This window comes from Nematostella vectensis, chromosome 14, assembly GCF_932526225.1.
Source record: "Nematostella vectensis chromosome 14, jaNemVect1.1, whole genome shotgun sequence".
NCBI classification, from domain to species: domain Eukaryota; kingdom Metazoa; phylum Cnidaria; class Anthozoa; order Actiniaria; family Edwardsiidae; genus Nematostella; species Nematostella vectensis.
In genome coordinates this window covers 3,575,238-3,598,345 of record NC_064047.1, presented here as the reverse complement: position 1 = coordinate 3,598,345, position 23,108 = coordinate 3,575,238, and the positions used below count along the sequence as shown (strand labels likewise).

Genomic DNA, 23,108 nt, shown 5'->3' with positions numbered 1-23,108 from the left:
CCAAACCATTAACCTTTTTAATACATTTATTTTTATTCTTGCTATTTTTACCCGCCTTTATGCAGCTAAACAACTCTTGCAAACTTCTGGCTTTTAATCATCAACTAGTGGCGGATCCGAATTTTTTGAGGGAAGAGGCGTACATATCTGGCATTTCAATCTAAGTCCTTTGGTCACGAGACCAATCATGTGACCATCTAGTAATGGTTTCCATTCTTCAGTGGCTCGGTCACCGTTTTGATTCACCCAGAACACACCACGGACATGACCTCACTGCAAGACGCATTTCCCTACTCTCCCTCTCCCCCTGGGGTTGATCTTGTCACGTCTCCTCTGTATACACTCCGCCATCACGTCCTTGATAAGTCTCTCGCACATCAAAGTGTTGTATTCCGTGAGTGAGGTGAGACGGTCGAAAGGTTCGTTAGGATAATGGAAGTTGAACGTGCTATACGGGCCTTTGGGATCCTCGAAGATGGAGAACTCTGCTTGGAGTTTGTCGGCTTCTGTCAATCGCAGCACACCTAGATAACACGGAACAGGTCTAGTAAGGACAGAGCAAAAAAATGGCAAGTTTTCCCAAAATAAGGTCTGGTTAACTTCGGTTAGCTTGAATCTTTGCATAGAGGTTCCTTATGTTATGTAAACCAACATATCAAAAATTATTTTTTTCTAATGGAGTCGTCTTCGAGATATGAGGCTTGAAGTGCAATTTTCAAATGTTCAAATTATTAATTCTCTTTTTTTTAGGGAGAAGTCGGGCTCTGATCAGAAATTAACCCAACTTTGCTCGCGAATACCTAAATTTCATATCTTCTAAATTGCTTTAAAATTTGGAATTAAGCTTTTGGTCAGAGGAACTTGTATGCGGAATCTTAAGCTTATATATTGAGAATTGGAAAATTTCATGCCATTTTTCCCTCTGTCGTCTAGTAAGCGGACTCATTGCAACTCATCGGACAGGCGCGTACCTAGACTAGGCTGAGGGGGGGGGGGGGGCAGTGGTAGGTATTTGGACAAAGCATAGTATTTGAAGATTCCTTAATAAGAAATGACCCACTTTTTGGCGGCAAGGAGGGTGCGCTTTCCTCCCCCTCCCCCCACATGTGTACGGGCTTGTCGGAGTCCGTTGTTGAATCAGATTTTACTCTCTCATTGCTAAGGATCAAGATCTGTTACGATCGTGATACCTCTCACTTTAACCCATCTCGCCCCATTTGATCCCTCCGCGCTCAGACACAAGGAGTCAAGTATGTCACCAGTACGGAAATACACTGCTCGAAATCTAAGAATGGACGAAAGCACGTAAAACCAACTAAAGAAAAACTCTCCTCTTAACCACCTGCTAGTCCCAATCTTTCTTCCCTAGAATCCTGAACTCGGAAATAAGCCATGAGGCAACGTAGGGTCTGGGAGCCACATCTGTTAACCCGATCAGAAACCCGGGTAAGAACGCCTAGACTAAGGGCCCCTGTAGCCCACTTACCTGGCTTGGAGTGCTCTCTAAAACTCTTGTTGACAAGAACAAAGTGCATGACCACGGGGCATGCTGGGTCGCTTGGATGACGAAATACGTAGCATTCCTTGAGGCCAGCGGTCTCATACTGCTCATGCGCATTGATTGGGGGAAACGGAAGATTGTTTTTCTTGGCCCATTCCTCTGCAAGCAAAAGCTCCTGAAACAGCATCAATGTAAAAAAAGGCGTTCAGACGTGTCTACGGCTAACTCGAAGTGCATATGAAAAGCGTGTGCCGCCTTTATACTACCTTAAACGGGAACTCTTCGTCTTTGTCTCGCGCGCTGAAATCAAACGATAAGTACAGGTCCACCCCCCTCTCGGGACGGAGTAAAGGGGGGTAGGGTGAGTTGAACACTAGCCCACTGTCTACTAAGAAGATTCTTTTGTCTTCGGAAACGAGCTGCTGGTACGCGACAGCGTCAACGTCATCGGCTGTTGAGAATAGTTACATATGTATTATCGGCTGTTGAGAATGGTTATACATGTGAGAACCGTAATTGCTCGAGGCGCCTTCCCCAAATAAGCACCTCCCTTGATGTCAGTTTACCGTTTGCGCCCAGTAAAAAAAGGGGGGGACTAACAACCAGAGCACTTCTTTCTTGGGGTCTGATTCTAATAGCGTGTGCACATGCGCCGTATGTTCCTACCTCTGCCCCCCATCGCGGGCACGGTAACCATGATCCTCGTGATTCAGGGTCCACCCCTCCCATTCCCCAGGGGCAGGGAGGGAGAGAGGATTGGTAACCATTTTAGTTCTAGTCAAACAAATAGGTAAACACTTAACTTTGTGTTCGACAAACCAGAGTCATCTCTACTTACGCGATGGTGCAATCTGTAATCCGCGCAGGAAGTTATGAACCAGGCCCGCTCGTCCCTGCCTCGTTTTGAAGACATCAAAACGGTCAATAACCTTCTCTACGATCTCCATTAATTTGCTCTGCTCTTTGTCGTCGTCACCATTTGAATTTTTGGCCGCGTCTTTTTCATCTGAATCGCTTGCTTGCTCGTCATCGCTGTCTTCGTTATGGTCATCCTCTTCGGAAGCGATCATCTCTTCTGGAAACCACCATTAAAACCAGCATTAGAATATCTGCAAATGCTTTTTGCGCAACACAATTGATGCGTTATTCAGATACAGGCAGGAGACAGAGAAGAGAAGGAAAGCATAGAGAAGAAAGAAGGGAAAAAAGAGGAGGGAGGAAAAAAGGCAAGAAAAGAGAGAGGGGAGGGGGAGGGGAGGGGAAGAAATACGAGTAAACAAAGAGAAAAGAAAAAAGGGAAGAAAAGACGAGGAGAGAAAAAAAAAAAAAAAAAAACCTTTACCTAATTCATTTCGCAAATCGCCTCTATTCTGTACGCTGCTAACTGTCTCGTCGGGTTCTTTAAGTCCGTCCTTGACAACTCTTTGAAGTAAAATTGTGAACGCGCTTCCCCATAACCCTGAAACAAAGCACAGAGTGCTTTAAACATAACCTTGCATATCAAGAAAACACCCAAAGATATAGAAAAAATACATGGACTTTCTATGCTTACTATCTGAACTTTACTATAAATAGTTTGAAATGCGCCACTTTTTATGTGGATAATGTTGGTACGCTGAATAAAATGACCACCCCAACCCAACCCCACCCAAATAGCCACACCCACCACCCCTTAAAAAACGTTTTAAATCTAAGACTATCGTGAGGATGAGGTCTTACCTTGGAGGTACTGTAGTGTGGACTCGTCAAACTTTTTCATCAGTTTTCCGCAGAAGAATTTACTTCCGAAGAGTTCACTTCTAACGAAAGTTCCATATTTAGGAAAGCCAACCTCATAGGGTGTAAACTCCAACCATTCTGCACAACCAAAAAACCTGCATTTATCGTTACTGTCCATTGTTGTTGTTGCTGCTGCTGTATTTTATTACAATATTGTGTCCACGTTATGCACAGGACGAGGAAGCTTAGTTGTAGTGCAGAAGGTCATGGAGTCGCGTCCACAGACTGATACTGTGAAAGCGGTATTCTTTATAAACAAATGCGCGTTACTTACCACAAAAGGCGTGCGCAGATACGTCTTTTTTCACGTGGACGCAAGTATACAGCGGTAGTGGGACGGCGCCATGCGCAACTTTGTCCTTTTGCTCGCTCAATTTAGACTCCTCTCGCTGGGAAGAGGTCGAGGTCAAATATCAAGACATGAAAGGTCAAGGTCAAATTTCATGACAATACATGGTTAAGTATCATGACATGCAAGGTCAAGGTCAAATATCATGACATTACATGGTCAAGTATCATGAAATGCAAGGTCAAGGTCAGATATCATGATATACAAGGTCAAGTATCATGACATGCAAGGTCAAGGTCAAATATCTTGACATTACATGGTCAAGTATCATGAAATGCAAGGTCAAGGTAAAATATCATGATATTCAAAGTCAAGTATCATGACATGCAAGGTCAAGGTCAAATATCATGACTAACAAACAATACTTTTATTGAAATACAGTTGACTTATTCGAACCCAAATCAATGTCCCTTGAATTTTATCCATGCATTTAACTATCCGCCCGAGATTGTCACTTAAATAAAAGCGCGGCGCTTAGAGCTGTAACGGTAATTCTTCCTTACCCCAGCAATAATAGTATCTGCCACTAAATGCCCAAAGAAATCCGTAAAGCTAACAGGCTGGCCATTTTCCCTCTTTTTGCTTATCGTCTGCATGTGTTTGTACATCCAAGAAGGTTGAACCAGCCGACGCGTCCACTTTTGACCGACGTTCCCACGAAGCTCCTCGACTATTTGTCGTGGATGAATCGATGGCCATTCGGGATGCGAGTACAGACACGAGAGGTACCATGCTGAGCCCGAAAGGCCAGCGGTGTACGTCGCACAGTCGAGAATCTTCGTGTCTTTGAGTGCACAGAATACGCCACTAAAGGCTGTCATGGCACGAAAGCCCCCCCCGGATCCGAGAACTGCGATAGTGGGAACCTTGGGGGTGCAAATGTGCGAAAACGGTAAGTCAAAAGCGAATAATTTTTTTCAAGAGGCGCGAACAAACATGAACTAAGTGTAAAAATAGATGCATGTTTTATGTAGAGGACGCAAAAACAGACGCGAATGTTGATGAGAAGGTTGCGCGCTACACGCAAACATGTACGAGAAGGACGCAAGAAAGACGCAATCTTAATGGTCACTGGTTTGAATGTTAAATATACTGGTTGAGCAGTTTTCTATACGATTTGTACATACGAGGAGATTAATTGAGCTTAGTTGGAGAGCAATCTTTTAAGGTCCTGATGTACCAGCCCTAATCAATTGAGAATATTTTTTTTTTTACCAATCAAAGAAGGCCGATCACGTCGCCATTGGCTCGCTCGCACAATACTGAGTCATAAGGCATCCGTTTCCGCGGCTGATTCAAGCGAGTAACTGAGATACTTTCAATATTTTTTAAATAAAGCAAAAGACTTCAATCGTAGATTGTTATTTTAAGGTTTTCTTACAAAATAAAAGCTGTATTTCAAGATGCCAACAAAAGAGTGTTTGTCCGACATTCTTTAACTTTCCCCAACGTCCCTGACGACTCACCTCGTTGATATTTTTCGGGCCGCGATCTCCTAGCACTTCTCTCATCGTTTCGTAGACAAACTCTCGTCGCTTTATCAGGTAGTTCATCTCCTCATCACACAGTTCAATACTATAGCGAAGATCGCTGGGATCTGGGCTGAACACAATAAAAATAAAAAAACACAACGTTTCAATAACGTAAACCTTGGAAAACCGAACCGTTTGCCTCATACACTGTTTTTTACTAACACTGCCCAGGCGCGTAAGAATATGCTGAAAGGGGGGTGCGGCGATATGTAAATCATAAGGATAGGTATGTCTGGGGGGAGGGAGGGGCGTGGTGCGCGCTTGGTAGGGGGATGCGTGTCCCCTCTATGCACGCTCCGAGCTACGCGCCCGGAGGAAGGCAAGGGCCAGTGTGCACGTTCCTAGATACGCGCCTGAAAATCTCTTTTGTCGAGGAAAGAAAAGGCCACTGCCTCCCTACTATACAAATTTCCTATTTTTTTATACTGTCTATTTTTACCTCTAAGTGTATCACTTTGCTTATGCGGTTCCTTTTGCAATGTTCAGAGGGTGACCGCTGACAAGACCCACTACATAAATCTTCTAGGACAACAAAATCTTTTTTATTGCCAACAACAAAATGTAATAGCACTGAAGAGAATCTCTGATGTGGCGAACAGGGTACCGTACAAGTTAAATTTGTCACGAATATTGCGCTTCTAGTTTCCGTGATAAACTTTTTCAGCTCACAGCGAAAAGTTCGTAATATACAGGCGCGTACACATTGGGGTGCGCAGGGTGCGCGCGCATCCCCTCTTGGCGGCCAAAATGTGGGTCATTTCTTATTAATGAATCTTCAAATACTATGCTTTTAGCGCCCATCCCCCCCCCCCGGCCCCCGCCGCCCTTCAGCCAATCCTGGGTACGAGCTGGTCGAGTATCACTAACCCAAGACCCATTATTAGTCACCCGAATTAATGTGATTTAGATTCTCTTTCCATTTACTCACCAACTGCATAATTCCATCTCCACATCTACTTTAGAGGTCTAGAATTAAAACAAGTGACAACATGAACGAATAATAATTTTCACGCGCTATTATTTCTTTCATTTTGTTGCATCGTTAATCTTTCGCGTGTGTTTTCATTTTCGCACAACTCAGACTCTGAGAGAAGCGCAGGAAGAATTTTATTTACTGCGAAAAAAAGTTACATGTTTACAGTCGTCTAAGGTCTGCATGAGACTAGTCTTTTCCCTGACGTTTTTTTCGGGGCTACCTGTGGTGTTTTGGGTTTCCTGTGGTTGACGTATTACGTCATCCGAAACCCTCGTGTTTTGTACCTCGGCAAACTTGAAGGTCTGCTCAACACGCGTTTCTCGTTCCAGGTCATTGAGTCGAAACGTGTGCTTGTCCAGAATATCATCGCTTACAAGATCCGATTCCATCAGAGTTATTTCTAAAGAAAAAAATAGAATCAAAGCACTTGATTATTTTTCTTATATGGAAGGGAATCCGTTCAACAAAAACGGCTAGTTTTTTATCTGAGAATTTTATCTGAAACGATTCCGCCCTCTGGAAACCCAGGCAGTCGCTACCAGGCGCAACCAGAAACACGTGACTTAAGCATTATATTCTCTGCTTGGGTCGGGAAGGGACCAGAACCACGTGACTTGCCCATAATATTCTTTCTGTCTGGATCGATAAGGAACCAGAAGCACGTGACTTACCCATAATATTCTTTCTGTCTGGATCGATAAGGAACAGGAAACACGTGACTTACCCATAATATTCTCTCTGCCTGGATCGAGAAGGAACCGGAAACACGTGACTTACCCATAATATTCTCCCTGTCTGGGTCGAGAAGGAACCAGAACCACGTGACTTACCCATAATATTCTCTCTGTCTGGATCGAGAAGTAATAGGAAACACGTGACTTACCCATAATATTCTTTTTGCCTGGATCGAGAAGGAACCGGAAACACGTGACTTACCCATAATATTCTCTCTGTCTGGGTCGAGAAGGAACTCGAAGGTCTCGTGCCACTCAGGATTCGGGTTATCATCCATGACTTTGGTTTGGGCTTTTCCATTCGGTGCGGTAGGAATGTGGATTTTGACGTAGGGGTCAGGGGTATCGACTATGAAGACAAACCACGATTTTAGAGCTTAAAGTAAGCTATAGTTACTATAACATACTTCAGAGAAGACGGACCGCAGAGATAATCTTAAACTAGTTTAACGAATGTGTCTGTTTGGGCGGGCGAGAGGGGGGAGGTTTTAGAAGCGCAAGCCAAGGTAATAAGATTGCTAAGTACGAATATGCCAAAAAATCGCCAGATGCGCCCTCCAAGTCTCTTGCGGCTTCTATAATAAATACTGCAAAAAAATAATAATAAAACAATGATGATTGATGACGAAATATCATAATCTAAATGAGTCCATATATGGACCTATGAGTGTTGTTATTTACTTACTCAAATCCGCCACTTTGCCTTTAGAAATGTCACGTCCTCGCAGGACAGTGATGCGAAACACCAAACATGGCTTGTACGAAGCCTAAGGAACAAATAAACAAAAAGACATTTACCGAAGGTAAGTTACCGAAGGAAAGCAAGGGGGCAGTTCAGTTGCTCACAGACCTGTCAATTAGTGAGCTAAGGAACGAGCCAGTGAGCAAGTTGCCGGACATACCGACCAAAAACGTTAGGAAAATTACGTCTGATACATTTTAGTTTTTTTTTTTTTACAATACACCAAAAACTGGAATTCTCGTCTTAAATAAGACTTCTTCAGGGCAGACTCAAAAATATTTGCCGTCTTCTTAATAATTGTATTGTATTCATTGTTTTGTTACGAGATCACAATAGTTTGGGCTTTTTGATTCTATTCAGAGGGTTTTTTTATTTACTATTGGTAGCTTTTTGCCATATAACTTGCACGGTGGGGAAAAGGAATACACAAAGCGATCATTCAGTATGGAGAAAAATACGGGGAGGGGGGGGGACTGGGGGGTTTCATAGAAACTAGTGGTAGGCGCGGATCGCCCCTCCGGGTAAATCTACGCAAAACATACTCCGCGTAGATGGGTAATTAGCGATGGTTAGCAATCATTAATCTATGTCGGGGACGCCAGCGCCTTGTGCTAGGACCTGAGGGCCGTGAAAACGAGGAACGTGGATTGGGCCGCCAACCTACGGAGCGCGGAATAACCGTTTTTCGGCCGTAAATTCAAAGCCGCTAGCTTGGCGTTTAAACCTGAGTTTTACTCGAACACCTCGCTCCCGAACTCCTCGCGAATCTCTCGCAGCCTCTTTTCCATCTTTTCGCGTGTCTCCAGAGAGGGCCCTTTCCTGCTTTTTTTATCACTCGGTGCGAGGCCGTGTCGAGCTCTGATAGCGGCCTTAAGCGCGTAGTATCTCTCTTGTTCCTGAAGTATTAGCCGAAACTCTTCGTCTGAGATATGCCCGTCCTGCAGAGCCTTAGAGACCAGCTCGCTGATCGAGTTTTTCTTACTCTCCGCTAAAACCATCGTGTTTAGCCACCTTGCTCGTAAGACCCCTAGAGACTACCCCCGCGCCCACGACACCGACCAGCCCAGCGACCCCTGCCAGCGGACCGCCGATCAGAACCCCTATCCCACTCAAAGAGATCCCCACCCCGGCGCTGGAAAGCGCCCCTGCAGCGATGCCGGATGCCACAGACACAGCATGGGTAACGGCGAAGGCGCGCTTATACTTCTTCCGCACCTGTCGATGATGCGTTATCTCGTTGTCTAGAACCGCCTGAGTGTCACATATTTTCTGGAGTCGGAAGCTTTGCACGTCGCCGCCGATGCTTGCCGGAGCGGTGGGCGTCATGTGCGTTTGCGGGCAAATCGGGGGGCAGACGCTGGGAAGCGAGGGGCATATGGCACCGCTGCTAACGTCGCTGTTTGCCATGCTTGTTATGTCGGACCTAGGTTAGCTCTAATACGAGGCGAACAGGCTTGCCCTTAAAGTCCACCCGTCTACCGCGGTCATCCCTGATCCATATTTGGATACTCGAGACAAACTCAGAGGAAGATGCTGCGACACAAACGGGGTTGTCGGGCCCATAGACGACTTTCTCGTGCGGCCTTCCGCGGGTTTCTAGGCAAGCGAGAACGTTTGAAGACTCGTCTAAGACGAGGCATTGCGTACGGTCTACGATATCGCAGAAGATGTAGAGGGCCTCTATTTTCGGCAAAGTCACCTTAAGTGAGGCCCCCCCAAGCGCAGTGCGAGGCCCCGCCCCCCAACTGATCGTCTTTAGCCTCTAGGCCAAATAGTGCGCAAAGCTCGGCATTCAGGAACGCAACGCCTTTGGACATGAGCGCGATCTTCCCGGTGAGGGGATCCAGCTTCGCGGTCAGAATCTTGCTTTCAGCGCGGTTGATCGTTTCCACGATGGACTCGGCCGTGTGGTGCCCGGCTGGCAGAGTAGCGATGGGCGGGAGGGGGGCTATGGTCGTTATCTGATGCTCCCGCTCGAGATTATACCAGCTGTTAAACAGCAAGCACTGCCGGAGCGCCACGAAGCGTGGGCGCCTTATCGGCTGCTCGAAGAAGAGCGTCAGTTCGCCTTCGGTGAACACAGCATGTAGGACCACCATTGTGTTGAACATAGCCCGCCTTCGTGTTTAATAGGGCTGAGCATGGATTGGGAAGGCTGGCGGATGCTGAACGAGGAGGCGATTCCCCGAAGGGAGGAGGAAGAGACGAAGAAGGCGGCAGTTGCGGCGGGAGCCTCTATAGCCGAACATATCAAACACGCTATAGCCGAACAAGTCAAACGCGCAAAAACCGGCTTCCCTAGGTCTCTGACCCTCGCGCAAAAGCTGCTCTACGCCGTGCCCGCGACCCCCGTGGAGAGCACGGCCTCAGACATCACCCCACTACTCACGCAGCTAGAGATACACGTGGCTGAGGACAAATCATTCATGACTAGGGTCCGAGACATATTCAAAGAGACAGTAGTCACACACAAGTCCGCCAAGGAGTCTCGCCGGTGGCTATCGGAGCCTTCCTATGGGTACTGGCCACAGCAACTGAAGTTTGCGGTCTGGTGCTCAACCGCCGGATGTGGGGTGTCCCTAGTCGACCCCGCTTTCGCCACGCTCCCCTCTGTCATCAGGGGATTTCTAAGGTTTCACGTCTACTTTACCACCCGGAGGATACTCTACGAGCTCGGCGCCCCCCTGCCTGGCGACAGCCCGTTCACGCAATAAGGTAACCCCTACAAGAAGGCCGCTTTCGAGCGTCTATGTATAGAGTTCGGTTTGCCGCGTAAGCCGGACTTCCGATGGAAAGGCGGGCGGAACCACGGGCTAGGCGATGTGTTTGTGTTCTACCCGGGGGAGGGGTATCGCAACGTGCATGTGATCCGTGGCTACGACACGGCGGCGGACGAGTACCCGAGCCACCTCAATCTGTTTAGCGACGAAGGTGGGACGTACAATAGTGGGAAGCAGGTGGGTTACATACGCAACGACGACCACGGGGGCGTGCAATATAGCTGGTTTGCGCCTCCCAAAGGTGAGGGGCTGACAAAAGCAGGCTAGAAAGACTCGATCGCTCGGTCGAGGCGTTCGTCTACACAGTGCTTGGCGAGCAGGTAAACGTCCGCTCCAATATCGCGGGGGCCGGTGGGCCGGCCATGGAGGCGCAGGCGGAGTTCACGAAGCTGCTTGAAGACGCGATCATAGAAAACGACATCGCTCAAAGCGTGCAAAGGTACCGGTTAGCCGTGCAGGAGGCCAAGGTGGGACTGAGTCTTGCGGTTGCACCAGGAGTGTGGCTGATGCCAAGCGATCTAGTGATAAACACGCAAAGCGTCGTGGGCTACAACAATAAGCTGCAGAAAGCCACAGACTCCATGACGCTCGCGCAAACGCGATCAACACCGAGACAAAGCCAGTCGGTGCTCATAACATGGCCGGTGGGCATCCTAGGGTGCAACACGTGACTGACCCTGGGATCGACCGCGAGGTGCGAAGCAAGACTTCCGCCCCTGCGAAAGTGCACGCAGAGGGCGCGGCCCCTGCCCCCTCTCCACGTACGCACGCTGCGCAAAGCATGACTGCCGCCGGCACGGCAAGCGCACCCGGACCGGGCGAAAAAAGTGACCACACCGCCCTCAAGGCGGGGTTGTCGGCACTCGCGGTGGCCGCGGCGTATTACTTGTTCCGATGACTGCTTTGCATTCTACGAACCAAGAACGCGGCTACGGCTAGAATGAGCAGCCACGCATTTACGCCAAGGAATTTCACCGCTTGTCCTGCAGCCTTAAACACGAAGTTCGCGATGCTGCCTACTAACCCAGGGAGAAGCTCGCCTAGCTTCTTCCCGATGGCCTTAAGCCCGTTACCGACCCCTCTGGCCACGGAGGAGAGCGACGTCACAATGGCCGCGATCGTCGTCGCTACGGCCAACCCGATAGCGGTGACGGTAAAGCCGTACTTTTTGAAGATGGCTTTGATGCGCTCTCTTAGCGGCTTTTGGTTTTCGAGCTCTCGGTTTTCGCGTTCTAGTTCGTCAATCGCGGACAGCCTCTCCTCGCTGCGCTCACGGGCCTCTTGGCGGCGACTCTCTGACGTGTTAGGGTCGTCGATGGTCTCCCTGTCTGTGTCTACCACCCCTTGCAGCTCTTGGACTCGTTCTGTGTTTTCCTGGATGACCGGGTCTATCTCTGCCAACGCAGCTTTGCAACGTCCTGTCGAACGCCCCCGTCCTCATTGAACAGCTGTCTTGGTTCAGTCCAACCGCCTTTGCCAAGGTTACGAACCCGTATTAGCGTCTTCCCCCTCTGGTCTGACTGGAACCGTATCAGATTCTCGTTAAGGTCTGGGTATTTCTCCCTGAGGGACTGGAGACCGAGTCTTGTCGCTGCACCCTCTGTGGTGAACGAGGTTTCAGCGGTCGTTTGCGTTGCGCTTCGCGTAGCCATGCTATGCGCAGCATGCATACGCGATGACGTGCTCGTCATTGGGATCGACTCCCCATCGTCGGGGTCAAACGGGATAAGGGGCGTCGTCTCGTCGTCCCCCGCTCCGCGATCGGCGGACGCACCCGGCAAGGTATCGTCAATGTCAACGTCAACATCACCCATGATGCGTGCGCATAACTCGTGCTATGCTATATTAGACATGTCTAACAGTCCGCACCATAGCCACGCGGCTTCGTACTTTATGTATACATACGTATACGATATATAATATACGTAATATACGTAATGTCAGTCAGCGATAAACTCGACCCCCAACGAACACCCAGAACTCCTCTGGGGTTGAAAGCCGAGAGAACTGTTCACCGGGTCACTCTCAACCCGTCGACGGCCTCCCCAGGCGAGACGCTATATGTGGCGGTCCCAAAGCTATCGGAAGGCGTCACGCTCGTGCCTGGCTCCTTGAGGGTCGGTCTCGATCTCTCCATCTCAGGCCATGCAAATAATACCGTAGTGAACAACGTCGGCCGAAATCTCGTGAGCCGCCTGAAAATCACGTTTGCAGGAGAAACGCTCCAGGACACCAACCGCTACGACGTCTTCAAGACGTATGAGGAACTTTACCTGTCCAAAGTCGAGAGAGGGGACCGCCTGGAGCAGGGCATACAGTCAGAAAACATGCGCAAGCTTCGCTCCAAGGCTGGCGATAAAGCGACTAGTAACGCCAAGGAGAACGCTCTAAACGCCGCCCACGGGGCGAGGTACACCATCCCGCTAGACCATTCTCTGCTGACGGACCACGGCGTACTGTACCCAAGGGCGCTCTCCGAGGCGCTGCTCTTCGAGATCACGTTCGCAACGGTTGACCAGGTAGTAGTCGGAAGCGATGCTACCAAATTATCCTATGGCATCAAAAATCTAGAGCTGGAATATGAAAGCCTGAGGGACGACAACCTCGCCCGGTCTGCAGCCGCCGCCTACCAAAACGGCACAACGTTCTTCTACGAGCAAGTGAACCTTAACAAGACCTTCGTGATTAGCAAAGTTTGCTCTGTGGATCGACCTTCGAACGACGGACGACAGTGCTATCCATGGGGGTGGTCTCCGATTGGTCAATACCCGCGACGGTGTGCACCTCGAGATAAAACGCACGGCAAGCGGCAAGGGTACCGTAAACTGTCACGTGTTTGTGGTAGCCGACGCCCAAATGAACCTTATGAACGGACAGCTAGAGTCCATACAATACTGAGCACGGACACCGAAACGTGTTTCTGCGCGAAGCGCTGCGGCAGCGCGGTATGGACCCGAAAAAACAACCCATTTAACGCTCTCATCGTGGGCCCGACGTCATGCGGGAAGACCCAATTCGTAGTGGACCGGCTGCGCGGCCCTTTCCGGGGCAAGTTTGACTACATCGTACTCATGTGCCCTACCTTTGTCTACAACAAAACATACGACGGCTTCGGCGAGGGCGACAATCGTCTGTTTGTCATCGCACCTGAGGCGGGTCAGATCGACATACTGCTGAGGTTTGTCTCCGCTCTCTTAGAAGGCACTAATACGCTAATCATACTCGACGACTGTGCGGCCTCGAAAGACGTAAAAAGGCGCTCTGACCAGCTCGTCAACTTGGCGTTCAGCGCGCGCCACGTGGGTATTAGCGTGTGGGTGATCACGCAGCAGCTTACCAGCATCACGAAGCCGTTCCGTGAGAACATCGCGGCCTTGGTGGTCTTCTATACCCCGAGCAAGGCGGACATGAAAGCTATCCTGCATGACTACGGCGCGGAGCTCTCAGAAGAGAAGATGAAAGAGTGCATGAAGGCCCTCAAGACGAAAAGGTTCTCGAAGTTAGAGTTTTGCTTGCGTCACCCTTATACCATCGCCCTAGTTGAACGGTAAGCGCAGTAAACCACCGCCCACGTATGCCCTAGGGCATAACGCATTGATCCACGTGTTGCACCTTAGCCACGGCAGGAGGGTGCATGATGAGCGACGAATACTTTGAGAGTCTTCTTGAGGTCGGCGCCGCGGCCTCCCGGCCGGAGTTCAAGGGTGCTACCACAAAGCCCCTAACAGACCACGGGGTGGAGGTCCGACGGGCTGAGTCAGGGCACCACAGGAGCCAAGCTTTCGCCGAGTCTTTCCATCGCTGGCTGGCACAGCGCCTATTTCGTGCGCAGTACTCGAAGGAGCTTGCATCCGGCGAGACAAACCGCGAGTGGGTTACTGCTTTGCCAATCGTCATCTCGGACATAAACGCAACGAAAAGACCTTCAGGACTAGGGCCGACGGCGAGCGACGGACCCGTGGTGGACAAGCAAGGCATACCCAATACTAAAAAGGGTCATGGAGCCCGGACAGCCAGTGTTGTATTACACGGCGTACTCTAAGCACGGCTTCACGCGTTCGCAGTTGCGTAGCGTGACGCTAGCGTGACGCTAGCGTGACGCTAGCGTGATCAGCGCTTGTGCCTTCTATTGCAGCTAAGGCACGTGAGTCTGACATTCCACTTGTAGTGACCCTGACTTTCGTCCAGCCGGCCGATACTGAAGCATTGGGGATGACTCTTGGTGTACCCCTGAAGCAGAAGCTGAGTGCCACAGACCGTGCACTTCTTTTCCGCGTCAGCAATCATGCCGAGTACGTGGTCTACCGTCAGAACGTGGTGCGTTCCCGTGTACTTCGTGCGACCCTTTTGCCTGTCGTCTATAGCGTATCGCTTGATTCGCGCTATAATGGGCTCTTCACTGGGCGTAGCCTGCAGTCCTGTGGGAACCAAGGCACCGGGGGTGTTATCGGGGGGGGATCACGCGGACTATCTGGTCGGCGCGCCGCACGCGGGAGATGCCGGTGTATACAGCATTCGTGATCCAGCCCTCTAAGCTGTGGTCTATGATAAACAAACGTCTTGGAATCTGGATAGTCTTGCCCTGCACCCGGTGGACTGTCCCCCAGCCCGCGTATTTCCACCCGAGGGGAAGCCCGTTAGGGACAACGTCGAGAGGAACCTCGACTACCGTGCCTTTGTACGCATCGACCTTCTCACCCCTTTTGCCTGGCACGGGCACCGGCCGCCCTTGCTTGCGATAACGATGCGCGACGCTAGGATCGGGGTCAAAGCGGATGGTTGCTGGCAATCGGGGGTAGTTTTTCCTGTGGTGCTCTACCAATCGCTGCTAAACAAGGGCCCCCATCTTGTTGGTCGAGCACACCCACATATCGCTTGGGTGCTCGATCGCCGCGTCGAACGCCACCCCATCCCACTCCTCTCGAAACACCTCAAGCTGTTGGGAATCTGGCTGACACCAAATCCGGCCCTTTATGTCGTGGAGGCTGGAGGAGGGCGCGGCAGAACCGCAGTCGCATGTACTGTACGGATTTCCGCAGTCTTCACACAGGCAGCGGTAGTCGGACTCGAACCAGCGGATGTTCCCTTGTGCCCGCTCCTTGAGCATATCGTGAGGCCCCTCTTTATCTCCCCAGGGCGGGACCTGCCCATAGTCGCCACAACACACTACCTGATACGGCCGCGTGGCCACATACCCTAGGATGGCGCGTAGCACTTTAGTCTGTACCGTCAATGATGATTACATCTGCGAGACGGTCGAGTTTGTGCCCCAGCTCGGAAGGTCTCCACTCCTCTATCGGCTTCTCCGCTGGTATGCAGAAGTAGTGGTGGTAGGTTTGAGCCTTCACCGCGAGGCGCGGGTTGTTGCGATGGTCGAGGGCGAGGTTGTTCTCGGGGGTGAGCACCACAACATTGCGGCCGCGGAACATGCTCACCGCCCACTCGGTCTTCCCCGATCCTCCTTGGCCGGCTAGATACATCTTTGCAGAGGCTGCGGCCACTAGATCGCACGGCAGACTCGGCGCAGTGCTTGGCTCCCTAGCCAAGCTCCCCGACTTCTTCGGACCCCAAGCCGCTTCGGGTCGCCACTCGTACCCAGGCTTCTTGTGGCGCCACTCTCCATACGTCGGATTTCGCCCCACGACCTTTACATTACTGGGCACCGCCTTTGCGTATATGGTATCTGTGCACACTCGGAGGACGTCTTCGCGAGGGATCCGCCTCAACATGCGTCGCAACGCTATGTTTGTGTACGCCAAGACGAAGGCCCTGATATGGTACCATTGTGAGCGCCGGACACCGTCTTTGTATTGGATCAGGTGAGCCCCGTCGGCATGCTCGAAATTAAGTAAGTGGTCGGTGCCCGCAAGGAGGTTTGTCAGATACGCGGCTTCTTCACGGTCGCGGACTACGATCGAGGACTCGTCGCCGTGGCGAGCGCACCTGCCTACGAAACGGACGGCGAGGTCTCGACCCTCAGAATACTGCGAGTCTTCGCCGCCGGGGCGGCGCGCGATGGAGTGGGGGAGCTTGATGGAGTCCTTTTTTCCGACGCTATACAACACCTCCCTCGCCGCGGCCATGACGAGGTCACCCGAGTCTAACAGGTATTTGAGCTCTGGCGTGGTGATTCAGCCCTCGTTCCGCTCCAAGTGCTGCCCCACCCTCCCGGAAGTGTAGGGGTGGCAGGCCTCAAAGAACTCCCACTCGGTCAGCTGAATGGCCCCGGTTAGTTGAAGAACCTCGCTCAATGGGCGTCCCACAACATCCGCGATACGATACACGTTCGTAGGGAAGCCGTATTTCCGTACCAGATCAATGGCGTCCGAGGCGCCGCCGAAGACACTGTCCTCGCATCCTAGGTACGCCGCACGCATGCCGATGTGCGCATGAGGCTGCGCCCCTAAGTTTTCCTTGCTATTCCACACTTTGGACTAAACCTGCGCCGCTCGCCAGACGTCCTGTATTTAAGAGGCGTTTGCCTGATGTTTTCTCTTTGGATCCACTTCTTGAAGCGATACCCTATTGCACCGCCCATCGAGTGCGTAGCTTCGGTGTACTCTTGGTAGGCTGGGTGGTCATCAGGGAGCCATTGAGGATCACATCCTGTCTCGTCTGTAAACGCCATGTCGATAGCCGCTCCGTCCTGTCCCGATCGGTACAGTTTGCCTTCGTGCGTGACTATAACACGCCCACACAGCCAGATCCTCGAGCTTCTGGGGATCGCCCTGTTTATATAGCGAATGAGCACCTCTCGCACTTTTGCCTCGCGCGTTTTTGTGGCGTTACTGGTAGCGCGAGGCGCTGCCTCCCCCTGGCACAACGAACGAAGCTCCCCCTCAGCCTCGAAGTCTAGGCCGTGAACGCTCGCGATCGCAGGTGGTTCAGTCGGAAGCTCCGCCCAGGCGTGGTTATTGTGGCAAGGGATAGTGATCCTCGTTTTAGTCTTGTACTTCCCCGAGTCCCACAGGACGTTACCCAGGTCATCCACGGCTACTAGCTTTACCTCGAGCTTCCTTTCCATCTCAAAGAGGTCTTCTTTGGTGCATCCCGTGGTGGCCAGCTTCTTGTCAAATCGCTCGAGGATCTTGCCTCGTGTCTTGGTTAGACCAAGGGAGCGCGAGGTGCCGCGATTCCTCAAGAAGTCGGCAACATAGCTCTCAACACAGTTAACGAAGGCGTCACTCCCCTCTCGCACAAACATTGGCCCAGGCTCACCATTTTGCTCAGGTAGAGGGCGAAGATCGTATCTCACGTAGACGAGATACTCTTGTCCTTTCTCCCAAATACCCGCATCGATGCCTTCCAGGGCACCGACTGCGATTTGGCCCCCTCTTTTGACTAATGACCCACCGATCTTGTGCTCCGAACGCGCTTCCTCCTCTGTGATTGGCGCCAATGGCTCTGCGGGGGCCTTACCAACGACCGTAAAGAGTCTGTAACGCCGGTCGGGGTCCACCATCTCAAGCACCGGTGGCAACACTGCGTTTGCCCGCAGAGACTCCCGCTCGTGCGAGACCCACCACACCGAGCCATCGTCATTAATGTCAGGCCCCCGCATAACCGGCTTTAGAGCAATAACACCTGCTCCACCAAGATCTCGTATCTCCTGGTAAACGCCGGCGCTTATGTCTCGGCCCCGAAGAGTGGCATCCACGCTTGGGAAACGAAGATGGGCGCCCCCGACGAAGAGAGAATAGTACTTCTCCGGGTCTAAGCTCTCTGGGCCTTTTTGCCGCCGTCCCGGCAGCAAAGGGTCGAACTCGCGCCAGACTTCCTCTGTCCACACTTTCGCCGGTACGAGCGGCTTAAGCAGTTTGTGTTTGATACGTCGGGGATGTCCTCGTCCAGGATGTTCTGGACCAGCCCTGCCAGTACGGCGGGCGCCTCTTTGTCACGCATGCTATTGAGAACCTCCTCTATGTAAGCGTCCATGTTTGGGCACACCTTGTGCCACCCAGTCTCTAACTGCCCGTATCACAACCGGCGGGACGAGTGTTTGGGTGTACCTTGTGCCACCCAGTCTCTAATTGCCCGTACCACGGCCGGCGGGACGAGTGTTTGGGTATGCCTGTGCCACCCAGTCTCTAATCGCCCGTATCGCGGGCCGCGATGTCAGACAGGACGAGTGTTTGGGTATGCCTTGTGCCACCCAGTCTCTAATCGCCCGTACCGCGGGCTGCGATGTCAGACAGGACGAGTGCGAACCATCCCCGAGCGCGCCTCTCGACGCCGCGCATCCCCTGCCCTTCACGATTCGCTCCGCAGGGGCGGCACAACCGCGTCTCCCACTGCTTCCCTATGCCGCAGATCCTGCACGGCACGGGTAGGGGGCTGCCCTTACGGAGCCTTTGGAGGTGCACCTTGCAGTAGGTGTCCATGCACCTCTGGCCGCACGTGTTTGCGTGGCCGATCTTTAGCCACCCGCAATAATCTTTTCCGCACTTCATCCTTCGAACGCTCGGTATACCACAGGACAGACGGAGGTCTAATTGCAAGTCCTTGGGGGTTTGAACTGCATCATTGGAAAAATATAGCAATGGTACTTCATAACAGCTTTATTCATTAGAGTGCGACTCAGAAAGCTCTTAAAAACGTATGTCATGAAGTACCAAGCTCAATTATCCAAGATGGCGGCTCGGATCTGCGCGAAGTGGTCCCGACGTAGATTAATAACCAGTAATTGTTAGTCTACACCGAAACTCGTTTCGGTGCCACTGAAAGCCCCCAGCCTGAGACGGGGCTGGGAGGCCCGGAGGCGCGAATCACGCCTCCTACTCGTTTCTATAAAACCCCCCAGTCCCCCCCAAATACACCTATTTATAAAAAACGTCAGTGCAAATGGCAAATGGCGATTGACAAATGGCAGTTCTACGACCGAAAGGATATATATTTAGTCCAAATTCGGAAAACATATCGATAAAACATAGGACTTTCCATTAAATGTACTTAATTTATGGTTTTGACATCGCTTGAGTTTATTTACCACCTTTATTTTCACAAATAATTAATACGACCCATGGATCCAAAAAAATTACTTCAAATTCGGAAACATATCGATAAAACATACGACTTTCCATTAAATGTAATAAATTTATGTTTTTGACATCGCTTGAGTTTATTTACCACCTTTATTTTCACAAATAATTAATACCCATAAGCACCTTTCGATCGTAGAACTGCCAATTGTCAATTGCCATTCGCCATTTGCGCTGACAACCTTTATTGAAATAGGTGTATATTACTGCGATTTGAATAGAATCAAAAAGCCCAAACTGTCGTTTACTGCGATTTGAAATATTTTGCGAATTCCCGTCTACAAATTCCAACTACTAAACCGTTTTCTGGCTTCCATCATTCAAACTAACGGAATTACAATTGGGTGTTTTTAGATAAGTCAGTGACTTAGGGAGATGGGTTAGATGTTGGAAACCATTTCAGAGCTGGCCAATACCAGGGCCGTAGCAGGCCGTATTGGGGGGGGGGGGGGGGCACGATACAGAAACATTAAGAAAATATTGGGGGGGGGGGCACGATACAGAAACATTAAGAAAATATTGGGTGGGTCACGATACAGAAACATTAAGAAAATATTGGGTGGGGCACGATACAGAAACATTAAGAAAATATTGGGGGGGCACGATACAGAAACATTAAGAAAATATTGGGGGGCACGATACAGAAACATTAAGAAAATATTGGGACACAGCCCCAATATTGGGGCGGGGGGGCACGTGCACCCAGTGCTCCACCCCCTGCTACGGCCCTGCCAATAAAAACGGTTCAGTTATTTTAAATGATGGAAGCCAGAAGGCGATTTTGAGATTCGCAGAACACTGAAAACGGCAGTAAGCGTAATATCTTAAAAAAAAATTAACTGAAGGGGCGTTGCCAGGGAGAGGCGGCTCCCCCCTTCTAGCAGCTAAAAATACAGTCTTAGACATTATCTAAAGTACAGGAGAAAATGCCTTGAAAGGACCTTTTGGGCCCCTACTGTTAAAAATCCTGGCTACGCCGCTGAACTGTTTTGTATAAATAGCCTAAGAGAAATAGGATGGCATATCATGCAGGTGAACTTCAAGGATAATGTAATTTATTCTAGTTTTGTGTGTTGCATCCACAAAATGCGTAGAAATACATATACTGGTGTTATAAGTTATCTTATTTGCTTTATAACACGAAACGTGTTCGAAGAAAAGCTTAGATTGTTTGATGAGTTTTGCTATCATCGCAAGCCGTAAACTGACGGCCAAATTCGCATTTATTAAAACCGACTCGTGAAGTGTGGAGGATTACTTGATTAACAGCATCGAAAAGTGACTTTATGTTGGCACAACCAAACGATGGTGGCAGTATATCAACGTGAGATGCAAGAAAAGACTAGAAAATAAACGAAAACACTTATCAAACGTGGCTTTCAAAACGAGCACCATTAAAGGAAGGGAGAATTTCCTTCATCTTTTACGATATATAAAAGTGTAACACCATAACGTTGAGCTTCGGTTTGTGTTCTCACCTGTAGATGCATTGTGAAGGACGAAGATCTCTCTCAAGATTTGTCTGCCTTTTGTAAATTGCCCACGCTTCAGAACAAAGCATGAAATGCTAGAAGAGAAAGATCGATTGGGTTTCAAGATATGGTTTTTGCATAATAGATCTCCTTTTAGCACTCTCGGTAGAATTGAACTCTAGATATTCTTATTGGCAGTAGAAATATCCAAGCTTTATCTATATCTGTTTATACCCAGCATTTTTCTTTCCAGTGAACCCAATATTAAAATAAGAGTCACTGAAAATGCTGAACGGTTTATGCCTAATTGATTCGAAATGCGATTCATATTTTATGGCCAAAACCTGTTTTGAATTCCAATCCTTTTGGGTTTGTGACCAATACCCTAGTTGTAAATTAAACTAATTTGTAAATTCCTTTAACATACGGACAGAGCCTGGAGAGGGCGTGGGTAATTTTTATTCAAATAATCGCTTGCGATCAATAGAGCTAAGGTAAATCGCCAAAGGATCATTAGCACAATATTATAAAATATAAATGTACTATTTGGCTGTTTAATTTAGTTATTTTGTTAATTTGTTACTGCAGTTCTGTAGTTTTGTGATTCTCTAAAACCGCAATATGAAAGTAAAAAACATTTGGAAATAATGCAAAATTGCCCATTTTAAAATATCGCACCAAGGGATCTCTGATGATTTGCGAGACAAGGAGGTTTTACGAAATAATAAATGTTCTGTCTCATATGTTATCCGTAGAGTGCAGTTTAGCTGTTTAAAAAAGAATGTAATGACTCCTCCCTTTATCAATATATCGTCAATCAAATATAATATTTGTATAATTTTTGTGGATGAAGCTACCTAAGTTTGTAGATTATATTGCTACGGTGGCCCATAAGTGCAATCCGAATCCAAATACAAACTCCGAATTCTAAAGCCTTGCTCTCAATTCAAAAGCCTTAATTCCAATTCCAAAAGCTCACTTCCAATCCCAAAAGCTTACTCTCAATTCCAAAGCCTCGCGCTCAATTCCAAAGCCTCACTTCCAATTCCAAAACCTCACTCTAAATTCCAAAACCTCAAATTCCAAAACCGAAGGGGGGGGGGGGGGGGGGGCGTTTAATAGAAACCTGAGGTGGGGGGGGGGGGGGGGGGGGGGGCGTTCGTTAGATAGGAGGCGTTCATTAGATCATTTACGGTAATGTATACGTGTATCCCTGAAATAAGAATTTCTAGGATAGCGCTACTGCACCAGGAAACCGGGTAGGCAATAAACAAGCAAAAAAAAAAAAAAAAAAAGTTTGCAATAATTGTAATAAAGTAGCAATTAATAAAACAAACCTGTCATACCTGTTGGTGATTTCGTGTCCATAGTGTGAGCAAAAACGTGCTCCACAATCGCATGGATTACCGCAATTCGAGCAAAACATCATGAAACGTGAAGACGTGCTGCATTGGAATCCAAGAGCTCGACCCAGTCTCTAGATATCTCACTCTTGGAGTGAGGTTTTGGAATTGAGAGTGAGGTTTTGGAATTTAGAGTAAGCTTTTGGAATTGGAAGTGAGCTTTTGGAATTAAGAGTACGCTTTTGGAATTGGAAGAAAGGCTTTGGAATAGAGAGGTACTCTAAGAGTGTTCCCGTATGAAACAGGACAAATAAGACACTCTTTTTTTTTTAAGAAGGTCTAATTTTCAGTTGAGGCTGGGCCGTTCTTATTTTTTGGACATTTTTAGGCTGAATATGTTCTTAACGATGTTCTCAAATTTTAGTGTATATAAGAATATAATACCCAATGAATCATTATGAAGAGAATTACCCTTATGATCAATAGCAATAATAAGGTTGTTTCTACGAGCCAATTTGATTCTGCATTTTAGAACGCATCAGGACTAAAAAAAGATTTTTTTATGCTATCTGAGCCTCGGCATGTTCTTAAAATTTTAGACTGGACGTTATTATAAAAAAAGGTTCTTATAAAAAAAGGTGTACCACCTAATGCAAAGGTTAAGCTGAAAGTTTGGTAAGAATGGTATCGGCTGTGGCTAAAAACCTAAAAAAAGGCTAAAAACCGGTTACATAATCTAGGACGACAGAGCATGTGCACGTGCGCGCTACCACAAATTTATTTACCAGATGCGGTCTTCCTGTGGTGTGGCTACTCGACGAGGAGGGAAACACAAAAAGCCCATATCGACAATGAAAAATTC

General features: G+C 49.1%; 1 protein-coding gene across 2 annotated transcripts; it reads right to left on the bottom strand.

Annotated features, from left to right (window-relative positions):
- Nucleotides 1-79: 79 nt before the first annotated feature.
- Nucleotides 80-21,306, bottom strand: LOC5519297 (cytosolic phospholipase A2). Of its 2 annotated transcripts, XM_048721937.1 has the most exons (14): nucleotides 20,910-21,306; nucleotides 7,557-7,638; nucleotides 7,074-7,220; nucleotides 6,422-6,537; nucleotides 6,090-6,127; nucleotides 5,096-5,231; nucleotides 4,133-4,495; nucleotides 3,555-3,669; nucleotides 3,221-3,358; nucleotides 2,844-2,960; nucleotides 2,340-2,576; nucleotides 1,768-1,952; nucleotides 1,487-1,676; nucleotides 80-524 (listed from the first exon to the last, which is right to left on the bottom strand). In XM_048721937.1, the coding sequence occupies exons 1-14, from the start codon at nucleotides 20,919-20,921 to the stop codon at nucleotides 271-273; spliced, it is 2,130 nt and encodes a 709-aa protein (XP_048577894.1). In that variant the 5' UTR covers nucleotides 20,922-21,306; the 3' UTR covers nucleotides 80-270. The 2 variants fall into 2 exon arrangements, with proteins under 2 accessions (XP_048577894.1, XP_048577895.1); XM_048721938.1 differs by lacking the exons at nucleotides 7,074-7,220; nucleotides 7,557-7,638; nucleotides 20,910-21,306 and adding an exon at nucleotides 6,915-6,944.
- Nucleotides 21,307-23,108: the final 1,802 nt, after the last annotated feature.

Excerpts from the sequence above, each read along its gene's own strand:
- LOC5519297 (XM_048721937.1), bottom strand. Across the intron at positions 5,232-6,089 it reads GAGATGGAATTATGCAGTTG|CCCAGATCCCAGCGATCTTC; the intron begins GTGAGTAAATGG and ends TATTGTGTTCAG. Across the intron at positions 3,670-4,132 it reads CAGATACTATTATTGCTGGG|CGAGAGGAGTCTAAATTGAG; the intron begins GTAAGGAAGAAT and ends ACCTCTTCCCAG.